This window comes from Dryobates pubescens, chromosome 10 (genome assembly GCF_014839835.1).
Source record: "Dryobates pubescens isolate bDryPub1 chromosome 10, bDryPub1.pri, whole genome shotgun sequence".
NCBI classification, from domain to species: Eukaryota; Metazoa; Chordata; class Aves; order Piciformes; family Picidae; genus Dryobates; species Dryobates pubescens.
In genome coordinates, this window is record NC_071621.1 from 37461534 (window position 1) to 37484043 (window position 22510).

The following is a 22510-nucleotide window of genomic DNA, read 5'->3' on the forward strand; positions in this document are numbered from 1 at the left end:
TGAGAGAAGAAACGCCGCTTCTGGCTCTGCGTACACCCAGAGCACCGGCGTGGCCAGATCAAAGGTGCACGACAGACATTAGGCCAGCGTCACTGGCTGAAGCAAATTCCCAGCAGGCAGGGAGCACCCACTAGCCTGGAGCAACTGGCACCGAGCATCGTGCTGACACCGCCGGGCCGGGCCGACCCTCCCAGCTTCCGTGGCACAAGCGCTCCGGAAAAGGACATGGCCATGCTGACGGGCCTGCGGCTGCGGCCTGCACCGGCACGACTCGCTTCGCTAGAGCGAGCGGTTTCTCCGGCACAAGGCTGCCGGCAGACCCTGCTCCCCGGTGCCGAGGGGCCGCTCCGCGAGGAGAGGGGGAGAAGCCGCAGCTCCCACCGGCCCGCCATGGCCCCCAGGCCCGCCCGGGGGCGGCGGGCAATACTGTTGCCACGCCAACGGCCGCCCCAATGGCGGGCTTGGGGCGGGGCGCGCAGCCACATCTGAGGGGTTGGCGGAAAGGCGGGATTGCGTAGGGGGACCAATCAGCGCTCAGAGAAGTCCGGGAAAGCGGTAGGAAGAAGCGCAGCGGATTGGGAGCAGGCGAATAGGGAAGCAACCAATCGCAAGTCGGGACGTCGGGCCGAGAGGGCGGTTTTAACGCAAAAGCCAGTCAGAGAAGAAGAGAGGCGATCCCAGCCAGTCAGAGGCAGGTGCTGTGATGAGCGAGCCAATCGTGGGCCGAGCAGGCGGGATGGCAGCCAATCAGGGCGCAGTCAAGGAACAAAAGGGGCTTTCCAAAGCGCCGGCCCCTTTCCTGAGAACAATTTCACATGACGCAACGGTTGGAGGAAGCGATTTGAGAACCGTAGCCGCTGCCGCCATTTTGTGAGCGCTGAGACTGAGTCGGCGGCGGCTGGAAGGAGCAGCAAGGCGGGCGGCAGCACCACAGCCAGCGGGAGCCGCAGCTCGGAGGATGCGGTAGAGGAGCCCAACGGCAGCGGCGGGGGGGGCGGCATCTCTCGGCGGCTGCGGCGGCAGGGGATCGCGGGGAGGGGGCTCTCGGTCGGTGGGTCGGGTCCTGGTGCGGGCCCCGGTCGGAGAAGCATGTCGACCCCGGAGAGCAGCGCTGGTAGCAGCGAGGCCCGGGAGGACGCGTGCCGCGATTACCAGTCATCGCTGGAAGACCTGACGTTCAATAGCAAGCCGCACATCAACATGCTGACCATCCTGGCAGAGGAGAACGTGCCCTTCGCCAAGGACATCGTCTCCCTGATCGAGGCGCAAATCGCCAAGGTTTTTATATTCCACCGACTACTACTCCTACCTATACTGCTGGGGGGACCGGCCGGGGCAGCGGGCTAGGGCGGCCTCCGGGGCTGGAAGGAAGGGCGTAGGGGAGATGGCCTGCGGAGGGGCGCGGGCGGAGCCGGGCAGCGGCGGGCTGAGTGGTGGCAGCTGGGAAGGGCGGTAGTGGGGACAGGGAGAGGCAGCGAGGCAGGGAGGGTGAAAGGGCCTCAGAACCGGGAAATGGCGAGAGAGAGGAAGAGGCTCGGGAGGGAGGCGGTGGGCCGGATGGGGTGAGGAGGCCAGTGCGGGGTGGGTGTACCTGGGCTTGGGTGGGGAGTGGGCGGCAGGCAGGGGGTTCAGGGTACATGGAGGTAGTGGGGGGCGGTTGGTGACTAATGGGGCAGCGAGCAGAGAGAGTAGGATTTCGACGGAGCAGAGGGCGCCGGGGACTAGGGTCAGGGAGGGCCCCGGCCGGGGCAGTGGGGGGACAGGAGGCTGGGGTCGCTGTGGGGGAAGCGAGCTGAGGGAAGCGTATGCTAGATGGGATCAGGGAGCACGGGCCGAGACGTCGGGGGCTCTTCGTTTTTTCGCTAAGCTTGAGGCTGCTGCTTTTACCTTCCACTCCGTAGGGAGCAGGGGACTCGAGGGAGGGGAGCAGCCCCCACACCACCCTGTGGGTAGTAGGGGAAGGCTTGGGAGTCGCCCCAGCAGGCGCTGCGGGAGGGCAGCGTGGCTCGCGGTTGAAGCCCCGTGTACACAGCAGACACAACATGGCGGCCTGGCAGTGACTGGGCAGCGCCTCGCCCTTGTAGCCGAGCTTCCCCCTGCACGGAGCCAGGGTTCAGTGTCTCACATCTGCTGTTAGACCCTTGCATTTAGCGGTTTCGGCAATAGGTGAATGTTGCGATCACGAGAGAGGGCCTGAGCGGCAGATTTTGTGGCGAGTTTGAGGGGGGTTTATTTTTTTAGGGGTAGTTTAAAGGAATGAAGGTGAAGCTGCGGCACGCAGATTGCCCGCTTCTTGAGGGCTGCTGTAATACATTCAGTGTCAGTTACGGTAAGGCTGCTTCCCCAGCGTGGTCCCCGTGAGATGCCAGGTTTGAGGAGAAGTTCATAGGTGAGAGGCGGTCATCGGCTGCGGAGAGCAGTGCGTGTAGTGGCGATGGGCTTGTCTCGCTCTGCCTGAGGAGAGAAAAATTCGGTGGGCTTGAGATGAGCTGTTTGGATTTCAGGTGGTCTGTGCCCTGAGTAACGCTAGCGTTGTGTGTGTATTTATTGTGGCTAGAGAAGTTTTACTGGTTGAGGATGGGGAAGAAGAAATTCTCCCTGGCTGTAGAAACTGCAGCAGCCTGTAGGATCCTAACATGGCGTCTGAAAGGCACATGATATAAAAAGAAGGGAAAGAGGAGGCTCCCTCTGAGCCCAACCCAGGCAGTTGCTGACATCAGTCAGCCATAGCACATGGATGGGGGTTTACAGCACCTTTTTAACACGAGCGTTTTGTAAGAAAAGGGCTCTTCTTTCAGTTTCTGCCCCCCGTTTGTGCTGGTCACCCCTCCCCCGTTGTTTCCCTTGCTCCCTCTGATCTCAGGCGTTCAAAGGCATTTTTTCCTTTGGCTTTAAGTAGTGTTTTATAATGGTGAGAATTGTACTATCTAATGATGGGGGTGGAAAAGGATCTCTTATTTAATCCTTTTTTCTATCGATGCAGGATTGCTTTTTAGTGTTCCACAGACCTCTTCCAGTCTAATTTTTAATGCCAGTGGCTGAGTTTTGCCATTCCGTGGGGAGGTGGCCTCATTCATAGATCTCACCATTATATCTCCTAAAGGGCAGTGGATATGTGTAAGATTATTTGTGATAAATGCCAATGCTGTCAATGATTTTTTTCAGACATTTCTGGGTGATTTAGAGCCTGCCCTGAAGTGTGGTCTTTTTTTTTCTTTTTTTCTTTTTTTTTTTTTTTTTAAAGAAAAAAGATGTCTTAAAACCTGTACCAATGGTTAGTTTGACCTAGTTACTCTTTGTGACTGTAGTTTATTCAAGGCAAGTTTTTAGTTGCTTCTGGGAAAGCGATCTCCTTTACTAAGCCACTTTTTAAAAGTGTTGCCTGGAGACAGTTTGTTTAGTGTAAACCTTGAGTGGTCTGCTTTGCAATTGAATAAATGGTTCTGAAATGTGTGACTGGTATTATAAAAAACTGTAAATAAAAAGTGTGAAATATGTATTTGTCTTTTTATTTACCATTGTATAGTGCAGAATTTGTTTCCAAGACCCATTTTGTGTACAAGGTTGTTCTCTTTAAACAAATTTTTGCACGAGTTTGTGACTTGGGGTTTAATTGCCAGCTATGACTTTAAACGTGAAAACTTCTAGGAAACTAATAAAAAAGAGCCACACATTTCCAACAATAGCTTTCCGACATTATTTGAAGGAACAGCGGGGTTTCTCTAACGAGGTCTTTGCTGAAGAGCTCAGAGTTAGCGTTTTTCTGTGGTCTGGTGGTGGTGCGTCGCCTCCCTGCCTTTTGGATAATGCTGTGGGGGCATCCTTCTGGCTAGGGAATCCTGGTATAGGTCTCCTGAAAACAAACCATTCAAGCCTCGGGTTCCCTTTTGTGGTTATTGAACGGTGTGGTAGATGCCATGACATAATAAACATTTTCGGTAGAGAAGACTTAAAAATTCCAACCCTGTTTAAGTTGTGGTTCTTAAAATGTGACACCTGAGTAGCTTCTATTTGAAGCAGGGTATTCCGCTGAACTCCTAGTTCTGTGCCATAGTTTGAAGTAGGCTTCCTCACTAAATTCCTGTGCCTGCCCCCGCGTGTGATTACGAAAGGGACAGTTAAACTTGTTACAGTGTCTTTGCTAAGGGTTTCCCCAGCCTCTCAAACTGCAAGCTTAGCTGAACACAGTGGGCTGCTTCCATGCATGGGTGAAATGGAAGAACGCAACACTGTGTCACTAGCTCGTGGTCGCAGGTACTTCTGAGCCTGCTCTTTGTTGCCCTCACAGCTGACTTGGAAAGTAGGGAGGGGTGCACTCTTTTTTGCCCTGCAGGAAGGCGCTCAGAACTTAGTGTTTTTAATGTACAGTTGTGCAGACTGCTGTAAAGAAGAAACCAGTATTCCACAGACATTTTCATGTTCAGTAGGTGTAGACCCCCAGCCTTTTGAGTTCTGAGACCAGAGAGATGCTTTATTCTAACACTTGCATGTTATTTACAGCCCAGTATTAAGTCAGTGTAAGATAAGCTTGTAATGTGCTGCACTTAGTTTAACTTTCCCCCCTCTCTTTTTATTTACAAAATACACCAGCTGCCTGTTTTTTTTCAGTATTTTCAGAGGTTCAGATGCTGCCCCCCTCCCCAACTAACTAGAAATTCTGCCCTCTTCAGTATTAAATTTCAAATAATAGTGAATTAATACTATTTTAAGGGGGAGAAAACATTGTGGTTTACCCGTATAAAAAAGACTGTTGACCTGGTGCCCTTCTGTGAACCATCTTAAAGGGGAAGGAATTAAATCTAAGACTGTAAAGCAAGAGCATTTGCACACACTTGTCTAGGCAGTGGGGCTGCCAAGCAAGGTGGTGTTAATTAACCTAGTAGCCTGTCCTGTTTCAAAAAGTGAGCAGTGAGTGGAGTGACTCTGGTTTATGCCTGAGATTACCCAGTGGTAAATGGGACTTAAAGTACTACAAGTGGATGCTTTTCGAAGGGGATCATGATCAACACACAGCGTGTGGTGTTGCCTTGCATGTCCTCTTCCACAAGTCTCTGTACTTGCTGATGTTTTCTGGGGCTTTGCTGTGCCTTCTTTGTGAAAGCCAGGGGTGGGCATTAAAATCGCCTCTCTTTGGGCCAGTAGTGCTTTTTGTGTGATGGAAGGCACTCTAGCAGTCCAGCATCACTACACCTCTGTAGTAAAAACTTGCTACAGGTTTTGAAAGTGGATTTTTTCAACCTCAAACAACCAAAATCAAACCCAAACAACCAAACCCAAGTCTCTTATAGCAAAGCTGTGTCCAGAGTTTGAAGACTCCTGTGAAAATCGTGGTTGCAGTTCCTGACCTTGTCTGCATTTACCCAGTCCACTAGATGATCGATTTTTGTCTGGATTTTGAACTCTGTCCTGACTGCATTTTTGCATGCACTCAGAAGTGTGAACTGTCACTGTCCACAAGTGCCAAGACAGAACGGGACTCCATGCTCCGTCCGTTTGGATTACAGTGCATAGTTGTGAGCTTTTCTGCGTGGAGTTAATGACCAGCTACAGAAGTTCACTAATCTGGGCCACGTGCCAGAAGTCTGATTGTGTTGTGTGAGATCCAGACAGACAAACATTCTGGAAGTTTGAATTGCAAACCCTTTTTTAGAAGTTCCTTGAAGTGCTAACAGTGGTTTCCTGCTAACTTAAAGCTCCTCTCTCGAGTGGGTTTTGGAAGGTTATGCTCCATCCCTGGTAGTGGCAGTACTGTCTTGTGGGCTGCTTTTTTCTTCCTTTTTCCCCCTCTTTTTTCCAAAGCTTTGATGCGCAAGCAAAATAACCTGAGCTGTTCCTTTTTTTTTGGTGTGTGATAGACCCACTGCCTTATGCTTTGAACTGAGTATCAATTCTCCAGACTTAAGTTTTTGTGTAAACAAAAAGTCCCAAACCAAACCCCATGGTGTTTATAGTGGCTCCCCAAAAGAGAGGTCTGTATTTCTGGGATTGGTAATCCCTTTATTAAAAAAGCTTAAAATGTGTTTTTGTTGTACTAAACTTCTCAGTTTCTTCTTATTACTCCAGGCTCCTGCATCAGAGAAGCTCCCTGTTATGTATCTTATGGATTCCATTGTCAAGAATGTGGGAAGAGAGTATCTTACTGCCTTTACTAAAAACCTAGTTGCAACATTTATTTGTGTGTTTGAAAAGGTATATACATTTTCAGAAAAGTTTTGTAGTCTAAGCAAAATTTGTTGCTGGTAAAATAAATACTTTCAGATTTGGGGTTTTTGGGTGGTGAACTATACCAGTACATCTCAGTGCTGTATCTGTGCTCTGGAGGATTATTCCTGCCCCTGTCAAGCATGTAAGTTGCATGTTAGCTGAATGAAAGATGCAAAGTCTTAATTTAGTTCATGAAAGTCTAATTTGCCCATCCAGGCAAGATTTTACTAATTGTTTTGGTTACTGCTGGCTTACCTGGATGAACTTTTTGTAATGTACAGACCCAATAGTTATGAATTGTTTGATTATTTTTGAGATAGTAGATAGTCTTTTTGCCCAGAATAGACTGGGAATCAGGTTTTGTGTGGAATTTCCAGAGCTGCTCTCATGGAGTTAGATTTGTCTGACTTAATCTGTGATGATTTGAACATAATGCTAGGATGGGCAAGGCTCTTGGAACACATACCTGCATTATATCACAAATAGCACTTTAATTTCATTCAGCACTGAAAACTGCTGCCAGATCTTTAAATCTCTTTAAAGCCAGGGAAGCAATTGTGCATATCCCTTAGTGAGAAATGCAAATCAGAGTCCAGTTTCTGACAAGCTGAACTTGAATGGGTTTAAGTTGGATCAGAAATGAAGGATTGACATCTCTTGCTTTCTGTATGCTCTGAGAAAGTGACAGCTCATATGAATGGGAAAGAGCTTTAGTCTATTTTGTCTATTCTGTATCAGCATCTGAGAGCCCAGTATTCTTGATAACGTGGTTTTCATTTGTGAAATGCATGATGAAATAAGGAATAGGTTATAATGATGGCCATAGAAGCCTTAAACTCCTGTGTCTAGAGTAGATAGGTAGACACTTGTGTTCTCTGTTGTGTTAAATTGTGAGTGTTCTTTTACTGAGTTGCATTTAATGTTGCAGCTAAAGCTCTGGATAAAAACTTACTTTTAAAGTTTTTTTTATAGGCTGGCTGCTGAGCTAACAAAACTATTTAATATGTGTATTAAATGTGTACAGTGGCAGTCACTTCTAGTAACTTAATTGGTTGTGTGAAAAGATGGAAGTAGAATTCCAGAAGTGACAGGGTTATGACTTTGTTTCAGTAGTGAATGGTCACTGAGGTATACTTAGACACTTGATGAAATACAAAGTGTTTGCTCAGTCATTTCTGCACATTTTGCAGTCATTGAAAGGGTGTGGGTAGATACACCCCACAGTAGCCAAGTGTGACTGATTTTGTTGAAGTTCTGTTCCCTCCTCAAAAGAACCTCTGAATTTTACAGAGTATTCTATATCTTGCTGTAATAACTTAACAGTAGAATTGCAGCAAAAGCCATCTAGGTGGTGAATAATGAGTGAATTGGGATATTGACATTAGCACAGCTGCAAGTATTTTGTCCTCAGTTGTTTTTCATTTATTGCTTAGTTGAACTACTCAAGTTAGGAGATGCACTGAATTTTGATTTACTGGAAGTTTCTAATTTACCTAGCGTGAAAATCCAGCCTAATTTTGAAGAGACAAAATGGGCACTGGTCCTAAAATATGCTTGACCTGTAGCTAACAGAAGGATCTGATGTTGCAGCTGAACTGAAATAAAATTGATTTCATCTTAGCTAATACCCCTTTTGTTGCATTTGCTGGGAAAAAATCCTTCAGTGACTAAATAGCTGAGCAAAACACCTTCTCTCTCCACAAAGTTTGTTGTTTCCTGATCTGTCAGTGTTGCACTCCTGCACAAGCATTTGAGTAATGTATTGTTGCAGAGGCTCTTGCCTTTCAATGGGTTTGTTACTGCATTTTTTCCACAGAAATTGGGCAAGTAAAATGAGAATTTTGGTAATGGGAAGTTGAAAGAAAATTCTCAGAGAATGGTAAAACGCAATAGAACCTTCAAATGGCCTTGAAACGAGTTCCACGCTTGAGCTTCTGTTACTGCTTTTGTTGGTATAGATCTATGTCTGCACTGCTTATAAATTCTGTATAGCAAGTTCAGTGTGTTGAGATGGCAGACTTGGTAGAAGTAGGAAGTAAATCATAAGTTCTACAGAAGAATTTGTAAGCAATTGTTTTATATTAACTTAACAAGCCATAGAATTGTTTTATTGTTTTAGGTGGATGAGAATACTAGGAAAAGTTTATTTAAATTGCGCTCCACATGGGATGATATTTTTCCTTTGAAGAAACTGTATGCACTTGATGTCAGAGTCAACTCATTAGATCCTGCTTGGCCAATTAAACCTCTGCCCCCAAATGTGAATACTTCTAGCATCCATGTGAATCCTAAGTTTTTAAACAAATCGGTAAGTTTTCGCGCCTCCTGCACGAACAGATGGTAATACTTGCACTGTGCCTTGTTTATATGCTGCTTTTTCACAGTTAGTTGATTAGAAGTGAAGTGTCTGACCTTTGTAGCCAGGTAAGAGGAGTTTCTGAATTCAGAAAATACTCAATGTGTTTGATTTTTTTATATTGTAGATTTTGGAACATTGGTGGATTTAGAGTAGATGGTGTACACCTGTCATGTCAGGCAGATTCTAGTGGGGCAAATTCTAAATGAGTAGTGTTTTGTCACTGCTCTGCACACTTTAGTCTCAGCCCTGGAGCATAGTAACAGTTAAAGGAGATGGAGTTAGTTGACTCCATCAGGATTTTAAATGTAACTTTTTTTGTTCTGCTTTTAGCCAGAGGAATCTGCTGCACCTACCTCTGCTGTCAATTCTGGTGCCTCTACTCCTCCAGCTGTTCCTGAAATACAAAAGAATTTGACGCAGGAGCAGCTCATAAGGCAGCAGTTGCTTGCAAAGCAAAAGCAGTTGTTAGAACTTCAACAAAAAAAGTTAGAGCTGGAGCTGGAACAGACTAAAGCACAGTTGGTGAGTAGGATAGTTGAAACTTCTATAGTTGGGTCTCTCTTCTGGGCAGTACTTGGCTACCCTGGTAAATGCAGTACATTTTCCCTTACGTTAGGCAAGTGTGCTTATTTTAGGACTAGAGCAATGCAAGTTGATAGGAAGTATTTGCTACCCAAAACCTGTAAGAATTACCCTCAAAATAGAGGTTAATAAAGAGAAGTTTGTGGCTTTGTTTTTAACTTCTCTCCAAAGTGATGCCTGCCTCTGGTCCTTCACATCCACCTAACAGCAGGCCAGACTTTTTCAAATTCACTTGGCTCCTAAAGAGGAAGAAAGCCCCATCGGTGGAAATCAAGTCACTTTCTTCATTAGGTCAGGTTGGATTGATGCCGTGATCTGGAGATGGCAGTTAAGCTGTACTGTTTTCATAGAATCACCTGGATTGGAAAAAATCTGTAAGATCATCCAGTCTAATTATTAACCTTACAGTGACAGGTCCCTGACTAAACCATATCTCTAAGCAGTATGTCTACATGACTCTTACATCCCTGAGCAAGCCATTCCAGTGCCTTTCCATGAAGAAATTCTTCCTAATATCCAAACTAAACTTCCCTTGATGCAGCTTGAGGCCATATCCTCTTGTCCTGTCACTTGTTACTTGGTTGAATAGACTGACCCTCGCTTCTCTTGCAGCCTCCTTTCAGGTAGTTGTAGAGAGTGATAAGGTCTCCACTACTTTTGCAATTGAAGGTCTTGCAGGGTTGATAGTCGATGATGCCAGAGCAAAGCATCTTTGAACGGTAGCTGTATGAGACGTAGTTGGTGGCTTAGTAGCTTGGATCATGTGGAATGTATAGAAAAACTCTCAGTGACATGGCTGTCTCAGTTGGCTTTCAGGACATTTCTATCTGCAGCTTTTGTTCAGAGACAGAATATTGAGTATCTTGGGGTAGGAGTTCTCATGCAGATTGATGCTGGATTTTTTTTCTGTTGCAGGCTGTATCTCTTAGTGTTCAGCAAGGATCATCTACTGTAGCTTCAGTTCCAGCACCTTCCAAGCAACACATGTCTCCCACTCCTCATATGACAGTTAAACCACCTCATCAAACTACTGTGCAACCTGAAAAAAATAAGCCATCCCCAAGTCCTCCACTTCATGATACAAAAATAGTAAATAGGGATCCTCGACTTAACAGGATGGCTCAACATTCTTCCCATGCTAAAGATCAGTCTCACAGGAAAGAATTTCCACCGAGCGTGACCAGTCAGTCCGATACCAAGACTAGCAAAACAGCACAGGCTGAAAAACAAAACTCCACGAAGCAAGAAAAACTGAAAGCAAGTGAAAAAACACAGAAGAAAGAACTCGACCAGTCAGAAGCAAAATCTAAATCACCATCCCCTTTGAAAAATAAGATACCCAGTACTAAAGATACTAAAACCCAAGAATGTGAAAGCACTAAAGTATCTGAAATTAGTAAGCGGGATCCAAGACTGAAGAGACATCTGCAGGATAAGTCAGAGGGCAAAGAGGATGAGGTGAAAGAAAAGAGGAGAAGTACAGAGAAAAAGGAAAAAGAGGAACATAAGACAGGTGAACATAGACCAGCAGGCAGCAGAAATAAAGTAGTTAATGGTGCTGTTCAGAAACAAGACACCACTCCAGAGGAGTCAGAAAAACAGGGTGGAAAACAAGGGAGATCGAGTAGTAGGAAACGGTCACGATCACGCTCCCCTAAAGCACGCTCACCATCCACACATTCTCCAAAGAGACGAGAGAGGAGATCACCCAAAAGAAGACTTAGGAGTTTATCTCCCACTTCATCAACTCCTAAAATTGGAAAGATAAGACAGATAGGCACTAAGCAGTCTCATGCTGAAGAAAGCACACAGGCAGCAAGAGATGAAAGAAATTCTAATAAGAGAAATGCTAAACAAGAAGTGCGAGATCCGAGGAGAGTGAAAAAAGCCCAAGAAGACAGGCCTCAAGAAGCAGCGAGCCAGCATTCCACCAAAGCTTCTCCTGATCCAAAGGAGAATGCAGAAAACTGGCAAGGATCCAAATCAGGCAAGAGGTGGAAATCTGGTTGGGAAGAAAACAAAAAGTAAGTTACTATCTTTTAAAAGACTTCTGTTTGAAGGCACTGGAAATTCTGCTGCTGGCTTGAGTCTAGTCAGCTTTGGGAGACAATGTTCAGATTGTTAAAATTGATAACGTCAAGTTACTTCCACTTTCTAACAGGAGTGTGACAGTTATGCCCTGAATGAAGGAGTAATCTCTACTTTGTATGTGTTCTTGCTTGCAGCTCACAGCAGAATGAGGAACACCAGGCACTTGGTAAGACCCCTCACCAAAGACACCGGGAAAACTGGCCTGCCGGTAAAGGAATTCTATCGCCCCGAGCGCCAAAGCAGCAGCACCGCTTAAGCGTGGATGCCAATCTACAGATTCCCAAAGAACTGACGTCTGCAAGCAAGAGAGAGTTGCTCAAGAAGGTAATACTGACAAGTCTCTCTTCATAGAAGTGTCCTGGGTATAGTTTGCTTCGCTTGTCTTTTTGGAAGTCTAAGCTTTAACTTTGTATTGCAGGCCAACGAACGCTTAACATCCGGTGAAATAACACAGGACGAGTTCCTCATGGTGGCTCATCAGATCCGACAGCTGTTCCAGTATCAGGAAGGAAAGCATCGCTGCAGTGTCTGGGATAGCCCTACCGAAGAAAAGTGCGGTTTGAAAAAGAAACCTCTTCTGTCAGATGCTGAGTTAACATACTATGAACATAAAGCTAAACTAAAAAGAACACAAGTTCAGCATTCCTTGTCAAGGCTTGACTTGCTGGATCCTGATGATATTTTAGATTACCACATACCCGACGCGTTGCTTTCTGGACTAGAATGCGAGCAAGCGAAAGCCAAGCGTGGAGTGCAGTTTGACAGGAAAGAAGCGTTTGGAGACAGGTCCAGGAGACACTCTCCTGTAAGTGGCACTAACAGATCGTTTCCTGATAACCTCTCGCCGCTTGAGAGTCGGCGAAGGCTGGAGGAACAAAGTGCTACTAAAGGAGCAAGAGGTTCCAAGAGCTTCGATCCTTACGACAGCTGGGGAGAATCGGATGAGTTCAGAGATGCTCTCAGACAGCAGGGGAAAAGCACAGCGGAGTTCCAAAAACTGGATGGTGATGCAATCTGCAGGTTCGATAATCGTGAGGAGAGACAGCTGCTTGGGCAGGCTGGTACGTGCTTTCACCTTGGCTTACATCTGTTAAACAGTTGGCGACAGTGGTGGTGAGGGATTATCTGAACTGCTCTCCTTGTTGCAGGCGTTCGAGAGGAGCCAAGGTCGCCCTTCAGCGACCGCTTCAAGAGAGCGCGCTTTGAGGATCCGGAGAAAGCACCCTTCCCGGAGAGTCCGGGCTCCAGGTTTGGAGGCATCGAGGCAAAGCAGAGGATAACAGCACTGATGGAAGACAGACCTCTCTTTGATGGCTCGCCTAGACCAGCTGCTGCAAGAGTTGGGGTAGATGGACAAGGAAGTCCTTTTGTTGATGGTCCTGCTGCTGGCTCAAGTTCCAGAATTGACGGGCCACCGGGACAGGCTGCCCTGAGATTTGAGGGGCCTTTGGTGGGGGCAGGTGCATCTCAGTTTGATGGACCACATGCAGGAGCAGGGGGAGCTGGAGCTCTAAGATTTGATGGGCCCCCAGGGCAGCTGGCAGGGGCCCTGAGATTTGAAGGACCCCCGGGACAGGTTGGTGGAGGAGGTCCACTAAGGTTTGAGGGACCTCTTGGGCAGATAGGTGGGCCTTTGCGCTTCGAGGGGCCTGCGGGGCAGCCTGTAGGTCCGAGATTTGAAGGACCTGGAGTTGGGCTCAGGTTTGAGGGTCCCCGTGGTCAGCCTTCAGGTGGTCTCAGGTTTGAGGGACCTCATGGTCAACCTATGGGGCCTCGAGGTCAACCAGGGGGTGGTCTCAGGTTTGAGGGACCCCATGGTCAGCCCTTGGGGCCTCATGGTCAACCAGGAGGTGGCCTCAGGTTTGAGGGACCACATTTGCAGCCATTGGGGCCCCATGGTCAGCCTGGAGGTGGCCTCAGATTTGAGGGTCCACATGCTCAGCCTATGGGGCCACACGGACCGTCAGGGCTTAGGTTTGAGGGGCCACACGGACCATCAGGGCTCAGATTGGAAGGACCACATGGTCAGCCAGGTGTAGGTCCTAGACTGATCGATGGGCCAGTACACCAGGGAGCTGGTGGACTTAGATTTGATGGTCCTCTGGGTCGGGCTGGTCCCAGATTTGATGGTTGTCATGCAGCTGGATTTGATGGTCAGCCTGGACAGCTGTCGCTCTTGCAGAGATTTGATGGAATTCACGGGCAGCCTGGCCCAAGATTTGAAAGGGCACCTGGCCAACAGGCACAACCACGATTTGATACACCCATACCTCAGAGATTTGATGGACCTCACCAGTCAGCCTCTAGATTTGACTTGCCCCTTGGCCTTCAAGGTGCACGTTTTGAAAATGTAGCTAACCACCCTGCCTCAAGACTAGAAATGTCGCCATACGGACAAGGGGGTCCTTTTGTTGACCATCCTGGCCAGGGCTACAATGGACCAGCTCATGGGATGCAATTCCAGAGACCTGAGCTGTTTGATGGGTCACCTGGACCAAATTTCAATGGGCCAGCTGGCCCTGGAGCACAGAATTTCCCGTTGAGAGCAGCTGGACATTACTTTGATGAAAAAGGTCTTCAGGGTCCTCAGTATGGAAACTTCAACAATATGCCAATGGGAAGTAACCAGGTAAGAGCTGATGGTGTGAAATGGTTTGCTTCCAAAGGTGGTTGTGTCTAGAGAATTGGCTGTTCTTTTCCTCTAAAAATGACAGATTTTTCTGAGGAGCCAGCAGACTGGGAGCCAGTGCCAAGCTAGAAGCTGTCCTCCTTCAGCAGTTTATAGCTAATTGAGAAAGGCCATGCATTGCTATTCTTGAAGAATGTTTTTTTTCTGAAGAACTTAACAAAACACAGTCATCTTTTAAGTGATTATAAATGGGAGTGTGACTGTGAAACTGGTATTTTTAACCAGGGAAGCCTGAGGTGCTTGCACAAAGCTGAACTCTCTGAAGCATCAAAGATAATGCAAGTGGATAAACATGATTCATTTTTCTAAGAGGTGTGGAATTAGAATGGACCAAAGTCTTTCTGCAGCTGTTGGTCTGAGTGAGGAGGCAGTTTTAAAGAGATCCCCATAACCTGGGGGAATTGAGAAAGATAAACTACAGTCTTGTAAAGTTACCTCTGCAGCAGCACGCTTTATGAACTCAGTTGTCTGTGCTGTTGCCTGTGGGAAACACTTTCCTCAAGAGAGGACAGCACCACTTGAGCAAAAAAAATACTTGAGCAAAACTGTTTCAGTAAATGAGAGATTTTGGAGAGTAGTTTTCATTTGGGGGATAATAGCTGAACATGAAGAGTTCCCTGATTACACAAAAGCAGGCAGTGTGTTCTGCTAACCTGCAGTGGGATAACCTTTTAAACTCGGACGTGCAGAAAGCAGACGATTAGGGGAACCATTTTTATTACAAGTCTGTTACTGAATTCTGTCTGAAGCTTGCTGTGGCTGGTCTGCTGAAGATTCCTGCTTTCAAGATGTGTTTCATGTAGTGGGTGCTATTTCATAAGATAAGAATTAATCATGGCCTTTGTTAATAGTTGTTTACTGGGGTTTTTCAAATCTCTTTCTGGTGAGCCTGCTTTTGGGGAACAGGAGGTTTCATGTTTGGGAAATGTGATCAAAGACTTGATAAGTAGAAGAAAACTTACTTGGGTTTTATTTTTAATTTAAATGTTAGGCCAAATGAGTGCATGCTGAAGTTTCCTAGAGGGAGATGAAAGTGAGGGAAAGGTTATGTAGTCATTTGTGGACTGCTCTATACCAAACTGACATTCTGCAGTCCCCAAAAGAGTGTAACATCTAGGAGTTAATGCTAAAATCAAAAGCCATTAAGTTTATAATCACATCATTATACAAAACCCACTGAAGTGCTTACTTCCACAGGTTTCTCTCATGTCAGCTCAGCCAGGGTCTTATGGCCAGGGTCAACAGTATTTGCCAAATCCTGGAAGTTTTGTTCAGAACCCCACAGGTGCGTAACAAAATAAGTAACTTCCTTTTTCTTTTCACCTTACTCTGTGTGTTAGTGGCCACAAAGATTATCATCTGGTAGGGTCCTGCTGTACTAGGTCTGTGTGGACTCAGAACCACAGAACATCAGAGGTTGGAAGGGACCTTCAGAGATCATTGAGTTCAATCCCCCTGCCAGAGCAGGATCACCTGGCGTAGTCTGCACAGGAATGTATGCAGGCAACTTTTGAAAGTCTCCACACAGGGAGACTCCACAACCTCACTGGGCAACCTCTCCCAGTGCTCTGTCACCCTCACTGTAAAGAAGTTTCTCCTCATGTTGAAGTGAAACCTTGTATGTTCAAGCTTGTACCCATTGTGCCTTGACTGATTATTGTGCACCACTGAAAAGAGCTTGGCCTCTGCACTTGACACCCACCCCTCAGATATTTATAGACATTGATGAGATCCCCTCTCAGGCTTCTCAAGACTAAACAGCCCCAGGTGTTTCAGGGAAGTATCCTCAGCTGAGGTGCCATAGATGTGATTTCTGTCTTGCCTTCATCTCTTTAGGGCTTTCCCTCAATCAGTGAAGGCTTTCATTAGTTTTCATTAATTATGTGGTTTTGGTATGTGGTTGTGTTTACAAACAAACAAACAAAAGCTACCTGCAAGACACCAGTATGTAGGTCTGTCTTGCATTTGCCAGGGTGTGTAAACATTCCCAGTATATGAGTGGTTAGTAATATAATGCTTCTAGGAAGTCAGAAGTGGTTAAAGTAGGTGATGAAGTAGGTTAGTCCTGGTGAAATATTTAAGCATAAAATAAGAAAATAGTGGATTCCCATAAACACTGTGCAGCAGAAATCTGTGCATGGGCTTACCAGCCTGGATAGCACATGTGGGGTTGGGAGGGACTTCTAGAGGATGTCTAGTTCAATCTGCCTGAAGTGAGCAGGGACATCCCCAACTAGATCAGGTTGCTCAGAGCCCCCTGTCAAACTTGACCTTGAATGTCTCCAGTAATGAGCATCCATCACCACTCTGAGCAACTGGTTCTAATGCTCTACCACCCTCACAGTAAAGAACTTCTTCCCAATGGCCAGTCTAAATCTACTGTTCATTACTTGAAAACCATTGCCCGTCGCCCTAGTGCCGCATGCTCTTGTAAACAGTGCCCCCAGCATTCTCGTAGGCCCCCTTCAGGTACTGGAAGGCTGCTGTAAGGTCCCTCCCCAGTTGGTGTGTCCCAGGGTTGTGAAGGAAGCTGTTGCAAAGGAAGAAACTAGCCAAGGACGAGGCATAAAGCAGAGTTGATAATTTAAAACAAAGAATGGAAGAAACAGGAGGCAGAAGGAAAAGCATGTTTTGAAATACACTGATGAAGGTGAAGTGAATTTCTGATGTAAAACTTCAGTCTGATTGAGTGTTGGTGTTTTTTCCCAGGAGCCCTTCCACATTCCTACCCTGATAACCACCTTGGACAGCTTGATGTCAATGAGTTATTTGCTAAACTGCTGTCAACGGGGATCCTCAAACTGTCAAAAACTGATTCTACTTCAGCACGTATGTAGCAGCCTTGCTATGTTCTAAATACTCAGCTTACTCACAGTTGAAGTATAGATAAGAGTTGTTATGAACTCTAGCATGTGTGTTGTAAATGGAACGTTGTTTTGGGGAAGGAGTTCAATGCATGCAGTGGAGTAAATTTGTAGTGTCCTGTTTAATTTGTACACTTAGCTGTCCATAGCAATCGGTTTTATCTTTGGGGCTGTGCCTTAGTAACTTGTTCCTGATGATAATCAGATTCCTGTCAGTTTCTGAAATAACTCTGTCTGTGAAGACTGACTTTAATGCCAAAGGCTAAGGTGAAATACTGTTTCCCTAAATTGAAATTCTGAGTAACTCTTAGTATCTTACATGCTTTTTAAAAGGTTATGTTAGAAGATTACTCCCTTAGCTCCTGCACACTTGCATTCTAGCATAGTCAGGTATGAGCACTTCTTTCTTTCTGATGATGTACTGATAGTTTGATAAAATACTGTCTTCACAGAAGTGAATGAAACCTCAGCCCAGCCAGCTGCTGAGGAGGAAGAAGATGACCAGAATGAAGATCAGAATGTTCCAGACCTCACTAACTTCATAGTTGAAGAACTTAGACAGTGCGTATAATCGAATGAGTTTACAGCACAGTGACAATAACGATGTGGTAGTAGCTGGGTGCAGTAAGGAGCTTTTAAAAGGTGCAGCATTTGATGTTAGCCTTGGAAAATTTGAGGGAGGAAACAGGGACAACTAATCTGGGAGAGCTGTCTTTGCACAAGTTGCATGTTGTTGCTCAGCCAATAAGGTGGTGATACGTATTGAGGTCGGTGTTTCTTCCATTGTTACTGCTGATTTTACCACCTTCTGTATGGTTTGCAAAGCTGAGCCAAGTGCAGGTGTTACCCTTTCATGCACACGGTAGCTGATGAAGGTAGTAGGCATGAAACTTGACACACACTCCTCATGAGTGGTTAACGTGAGCCCCTTGTTATTTGAATCTTTCACTTGATTGTGTTACAGAAATCAAGAATAGTGTAGCTATGCCGTGTGCTGTAACCTTGCAGTAGATTGATGCTTTTCCTCTGCTCTCGTGGGCATGCAAAGTAACGTGGTGAGAAACTTGCCTGTTCTGAGGAAGCCGCTGAGGCTTGCGCTGTGTCCTTTTCGTAGGCGCTACGACAGCGTTATAAACCGCCTGTACACGGGAATTCAGTGTTACTCCTGTGGGATGAGGTTCACCACCTCGCAGACAGACGTCTATGCAGATCATCTGGATTGGCACTACCGTCAGAACCGGACGGAGAAAGACGTTAGCAGGAAGATTACTCACAGACGATGGTACTACAGTTTAACGGTGAGCGGTGCGGGATGTGTCTCGGTAGATCACTTGGCTCTTCCATGCGTGTGCTGCGGGATGGCGCTTGGAGGTTTACCTCGTCGTAGGAGCTGGCCTTTGGTAAACAGCGATGCCTTAGGTACCTCAAGCGGTTGTCAGATGACCGCCAACATACGAAAGGCGATTGCGTGATGAAACGGCAAACAGTTTGACGCTGTTGGGACTGTTTCCATCCCAGAGGGTAGGATGGAACGTCTGTAAGGAACTCTGGATGTGCAGTGTTGTGAGAACGTGTGCGCTGTGCCCAGGCTGCTTGTGTTACACTTGTGATGAAATAAGCCTTAGTAGATCTGGTGCTTTTTTTGTATTTCCCCCGAGATGTGATTTCTCTAAATATTTCTGGCTATTTGTCAGTGTCTGAATGTGAGCTGCAAACTTTTTCCAGGACTGGATTGAATTTGAAGAAATAGCTGATCTAGAGGAGCGAGCAAAAAGCCAGTTCTTTGAAAAAGCCCACGAAGAGGTTGTCTTGAAGACACAAGAAGCTGCAAAAGAGAAGGAGTTTCAGAGTGTCCCTGCTGGACCAGCTGGAGCAGTTGAGGCAAGTTTCCTCTTGCTTTTATTAGCCCAGATACTGGGAATCACCTTGTACCTCAAAGAAGTTCAGAGCATTCCATCCTACAGTGGGAAGCATTGTTGTTGGACCCCCATGCAGTCGCCTCATAGATTTGTGCATGTACTGGTTGTTCCCCAGGGGCAGGTAGTAGTATAAATGGCTTGTAACTCAGAAACAATCTATACCCGCTGCCATTCTGTTGCTTTAGCAAACCGAAATGGGCAGTGTGTTATTGTACTGAATGCTTCCATAGGAAGAGTACATAGATCAAGTGATGAATTGGTCTTTTCTCATTCAAATAATGATTTGCTTTACTGGGTTTCGATGCTTGGACACAGAAATGTCTTTGTTTTCTGTGGAAGATGGGTGTTATGACAAAGACATACCTCAAAAGTAACCAGTAGTGCTGTATTTTGGTAGATGAGTTGATGTGGTAACCAGGCAAAATGTTGATAGAACCTACAATTCAGTTTTGCATGCTAAACCTCTAAGAAATCAGCCATGAGCAATGAGGGCCTTTGTTTTTATTCTTTAAAGTATTTTTGGTGCTTTGTTCTGTGAGCTGATTAGTTTGCACAGAAGTACTGAAAATGTTAATACTTCATCTAAAAGTTTGCCTTGTTTTATGGCTTGAGACCCCAGGCTAAAGGGAAGAGTGAAGATAATGTCATAGATAAGATGAATTAAATACATGCACTAGACTCTCTTACCTAACAAAGAGTATTAGGTTATTATGTGTGTCAGAGAGACTTCCTAGCTTCCCTTTCTAAAGGGACAGCAGTCTTCAAAGCTAGGTGATGATCGTTACTCAGTCTGCAAACTGTTATACTCAAGTAAAGTCTCCTAAAGTACTTTTAAAGTGTGGAGGAAAGATGATGTTGTGGCCTTAGTGTATTAATCTTAATTTAAAAGACCCTTTTTTTACCCTTGGCAGATTGGTGGAAGTTGATGCATTCAGTACATTGTCGCAATAACCTCATTTGTTTTGTTACTCTGATGACTTTATAGAGCTGTGAAATTTGCCAAGAGCAATTTGAACAGTACTGGGATGAGGAAGAGGAAGAGTGGCACCTGAAGAATGCAATCAGAGTAGATGAAAAGGTAATTTGATCTTACTTATGTGTGATGCTTATTTATAGTAAAACCTCAAAAAAATTATAGCAAAAAAAGGAAAAGGGAGGACTCTCTCTCCTGGAGGATTCCCCTGGTATTTTTCCTAGCTTCCAATTATATAAATAGATCAGCTTTGGGAAGTTTGTGAAGCTAGTGTGACTATTGTAGGTCATCAGCCTTCCCTTACACTGCAGTGCTAAAGGAGGAATGAATGTCTTCATATACTAGATACTAATGTAGATACTGCTTCAATTATTTTCCCATACAGCTGTACTTAAATCATTCCCAATACTTCCCAGGTTTCCATATGCTAACTTCTCCTAAATAAATAGGACAATGATAGGAAAAGGGGCATGTATGGTTCCATGTAAACACAAGGAAGAATTTTTTCAGTGTGAAGGGTGGCAAAACCGGTGGGCTGCCCAGAGAGGTTGTGGAGTCTCCTCTGAAGACATTCAAAACCCACCTGGACATGTTCCTGCGTGGCCAGTAGGTGATGCTGCCCTGGTGGGAGCATTGGACTAGATAATCTTTCAGGGTCCCTTCCAACCCCTAATGTTTTGTGATTCTCTTTTCTCTGTTTTATTTGATGCCATGCATGGCTTGCTGATACCATTGCTTTCTTAGACAGATTGTGATGTGTAGCTGAAACTGTTGTGCTCTTAACAGAGATCCTCCTATCATGTATTGTTATGTATTTACATCTGTAACAATTCTTTTTCAGATTTACCATCCATCTTGCTATGAAGATTACCAAAATGTAAGTGAATCCTTCTTTGTACTTTCGGAAGCATTTTGCTTTCAGTTTGTCAGCTTGATCTGGACTTAGCAGGAGGCAGATAAGTGCTTGAAACAAGCATGCTGCTTGTTTGTTTCGCTCATGACTAGACAGAGAATTGAAGGCCTTGAGCGAGGCCAGCTTACAGTAGAGAATTAGCTGAGATGTCTGTCTTGTGAAGTACTGAGAGACTAAAGAGAAGTCATACTTTGAAAACAGATTCTTCATTTCTTGTTGAGTAATGTGTGTAGTACCAGGATTTGGCAAAAATGTTGGGGGGTGTTACTTTTTAAGGCTTTGGGAGTTAAAATTCCCCTGGGAATAGCAGAGAGTGTGCTGTTCACAGTAACACATTAAGCATTTAATCACTGCCTGTATGATAGCTTATCACAAAGTAATTGTGAAAAAGTGATGCTAGTAAGAATAAGTTTGTTAGGATTTAGGTAAAGTAGAAGTTTGGATCTTGAGTGCCTGACTGCAAGTGTGTTTGCATCTCGAAAAGGTAAAGGGGATAAGAAGGTGCTGATGGTTATTTCCCTGTGTGTTAATGCTGCATGGATTTTTGCTTTGCAGACATCATCATTTGATTGCACACCATCTCCCAGCAAGACTCCTGTAGAAAATCCTCTAAACATAATGTTGAACATTGTCAAACAGGAAACACAAGAGTCCTGTGACTCGCCTAAAGTGAAAGAAGAGCCCGATGAAACCCCTTCTGCCTGTGCAGAAGAAAGCACGCCTGCATCTACAGATATTAAAACAGAACCTGATGAGTCTGTGCAAATGAACTGAGGTATAGTTTTTTGTTGTTTTTTTACAGAAGAGCTGCTGTGTTAACTCCAGAAGGCAAATACTTTTTATATGAAATAAAAATGTTCATCTGAGGCAGGGCCTCAACTCTTGTTTGGTTAATAAATACATTTTTGTATTTGAATTTCTTCTTGCCTGCACAGTTTCAGGTGTCATTGTGTGAAAGGTCTGTAGATGGGTGAAAATTTAATGGAATTAAATGATCTATGTATAAAAATGTACAATTTTCACTTGTGGAAATGTAAATTATAAATAAAAGCTATTTTTGCTATATATGGAGTGTAATGTTTATGCACACCATAAAATGAAGACAGTGTTTCTGTACTTTTTTTTTCAGTTTAAATGGAATTAAAAAGAACTTTTGCTCTATAAGGTTCAGAAAAATTCAAGCCAATAACTTCCTTCAGTTACCCCATAGGTGGGTGAGCAAGGGCAGCAGTGCAGGAACTTCTCAGACAACCCCAGACTGATCTTCTTTTAAAACTCATTTGAACAAGCTTACATATACAGGTATCTAAAAACCCCACAGCTCAACCAAACAAAAGTCTCCAAAAAGAGGGTTCTGGGTCGAAGGGGACAACTTAACAAAGCAGCTGGGAGCGCTTGATTGTGAACACAAGTGCCAACAAAGAGTTAACAAACCAGGATGCCTGGTACTGAAGACATTTTTGATGATTTTACTTTTTCTTTTTTCCTTTTTTTTAATTAAACACATAAGAATTTAATACAAGTGAAGAAACTTTTCTTTACATTACAGGGGGGGTGAATGTAAGAATGCTCATTTGAAACAGGGTTTCTTTTTTTCGTTGATTACTGGACTTAGATGGTAAACCAGCTATCCTGAGATGTTAATATTTCTTAAATCTAATAAATAAAATTAAGCATACATTTGAGTGTGAGTCTCTTCCTTTCAGCAATGGGTTCGTGTGGCTGGCATGTTTGGGGGATTGGAAGAATTCATTTAATTGTCTTGAGAGAGCGTGTGTTTAGTGTTCTGTTCACTCTGATGTGTGCATGGTGCCTATTTTTAAAGCTGCTGGGACCAAGGCATCAGCACTAAATGCTATAGGCCTAGTAGATTTAGTACTCTCACAGTGAGCATACTTGAAGGCGAGAATTTGACC

At 45.0% G+C, this 22510-nt stretch overlaps 1 protein-coding gene across 1 annotated transcript; it reads left to right on the plus strand.

The window, feature by feature from the left end:
* Nucleotides 1-787: 787 nt before the first annotated feature.
* Nucleotides 788-22254, plus strand: PCF11 (PCF11 cleavage and polyadenylation factor subunit). Its single transcript, XM_054164894.1, has 16 exons — nt 788-1278; nt 6064-6189; nt 8324-8512; nt 8894-9085; nt 10061-11169; nt 11371-11560; nt 11655-12297; nt 12385-13865; nt 15123-15210; nt 16635-16754; nt 17242-17350; nt 17904-18087; nt 18515-18670; nt 19694-19786; nt 20523-20558; nt 21150-22254. The coding sequence occupies exons 1-16, from the start codon at nt 1090-1092 to the stop codon at nt 21366-21368; spliced, it is 5124 nt and encodes a 1707-aa protein (XP_054020869.1). The 5' UTR covers nt 788-1089; the 3' UTR covers nt 21369-22254.
* Nucleotides 22255-22510: the final 256 nt, after the last annotated feature.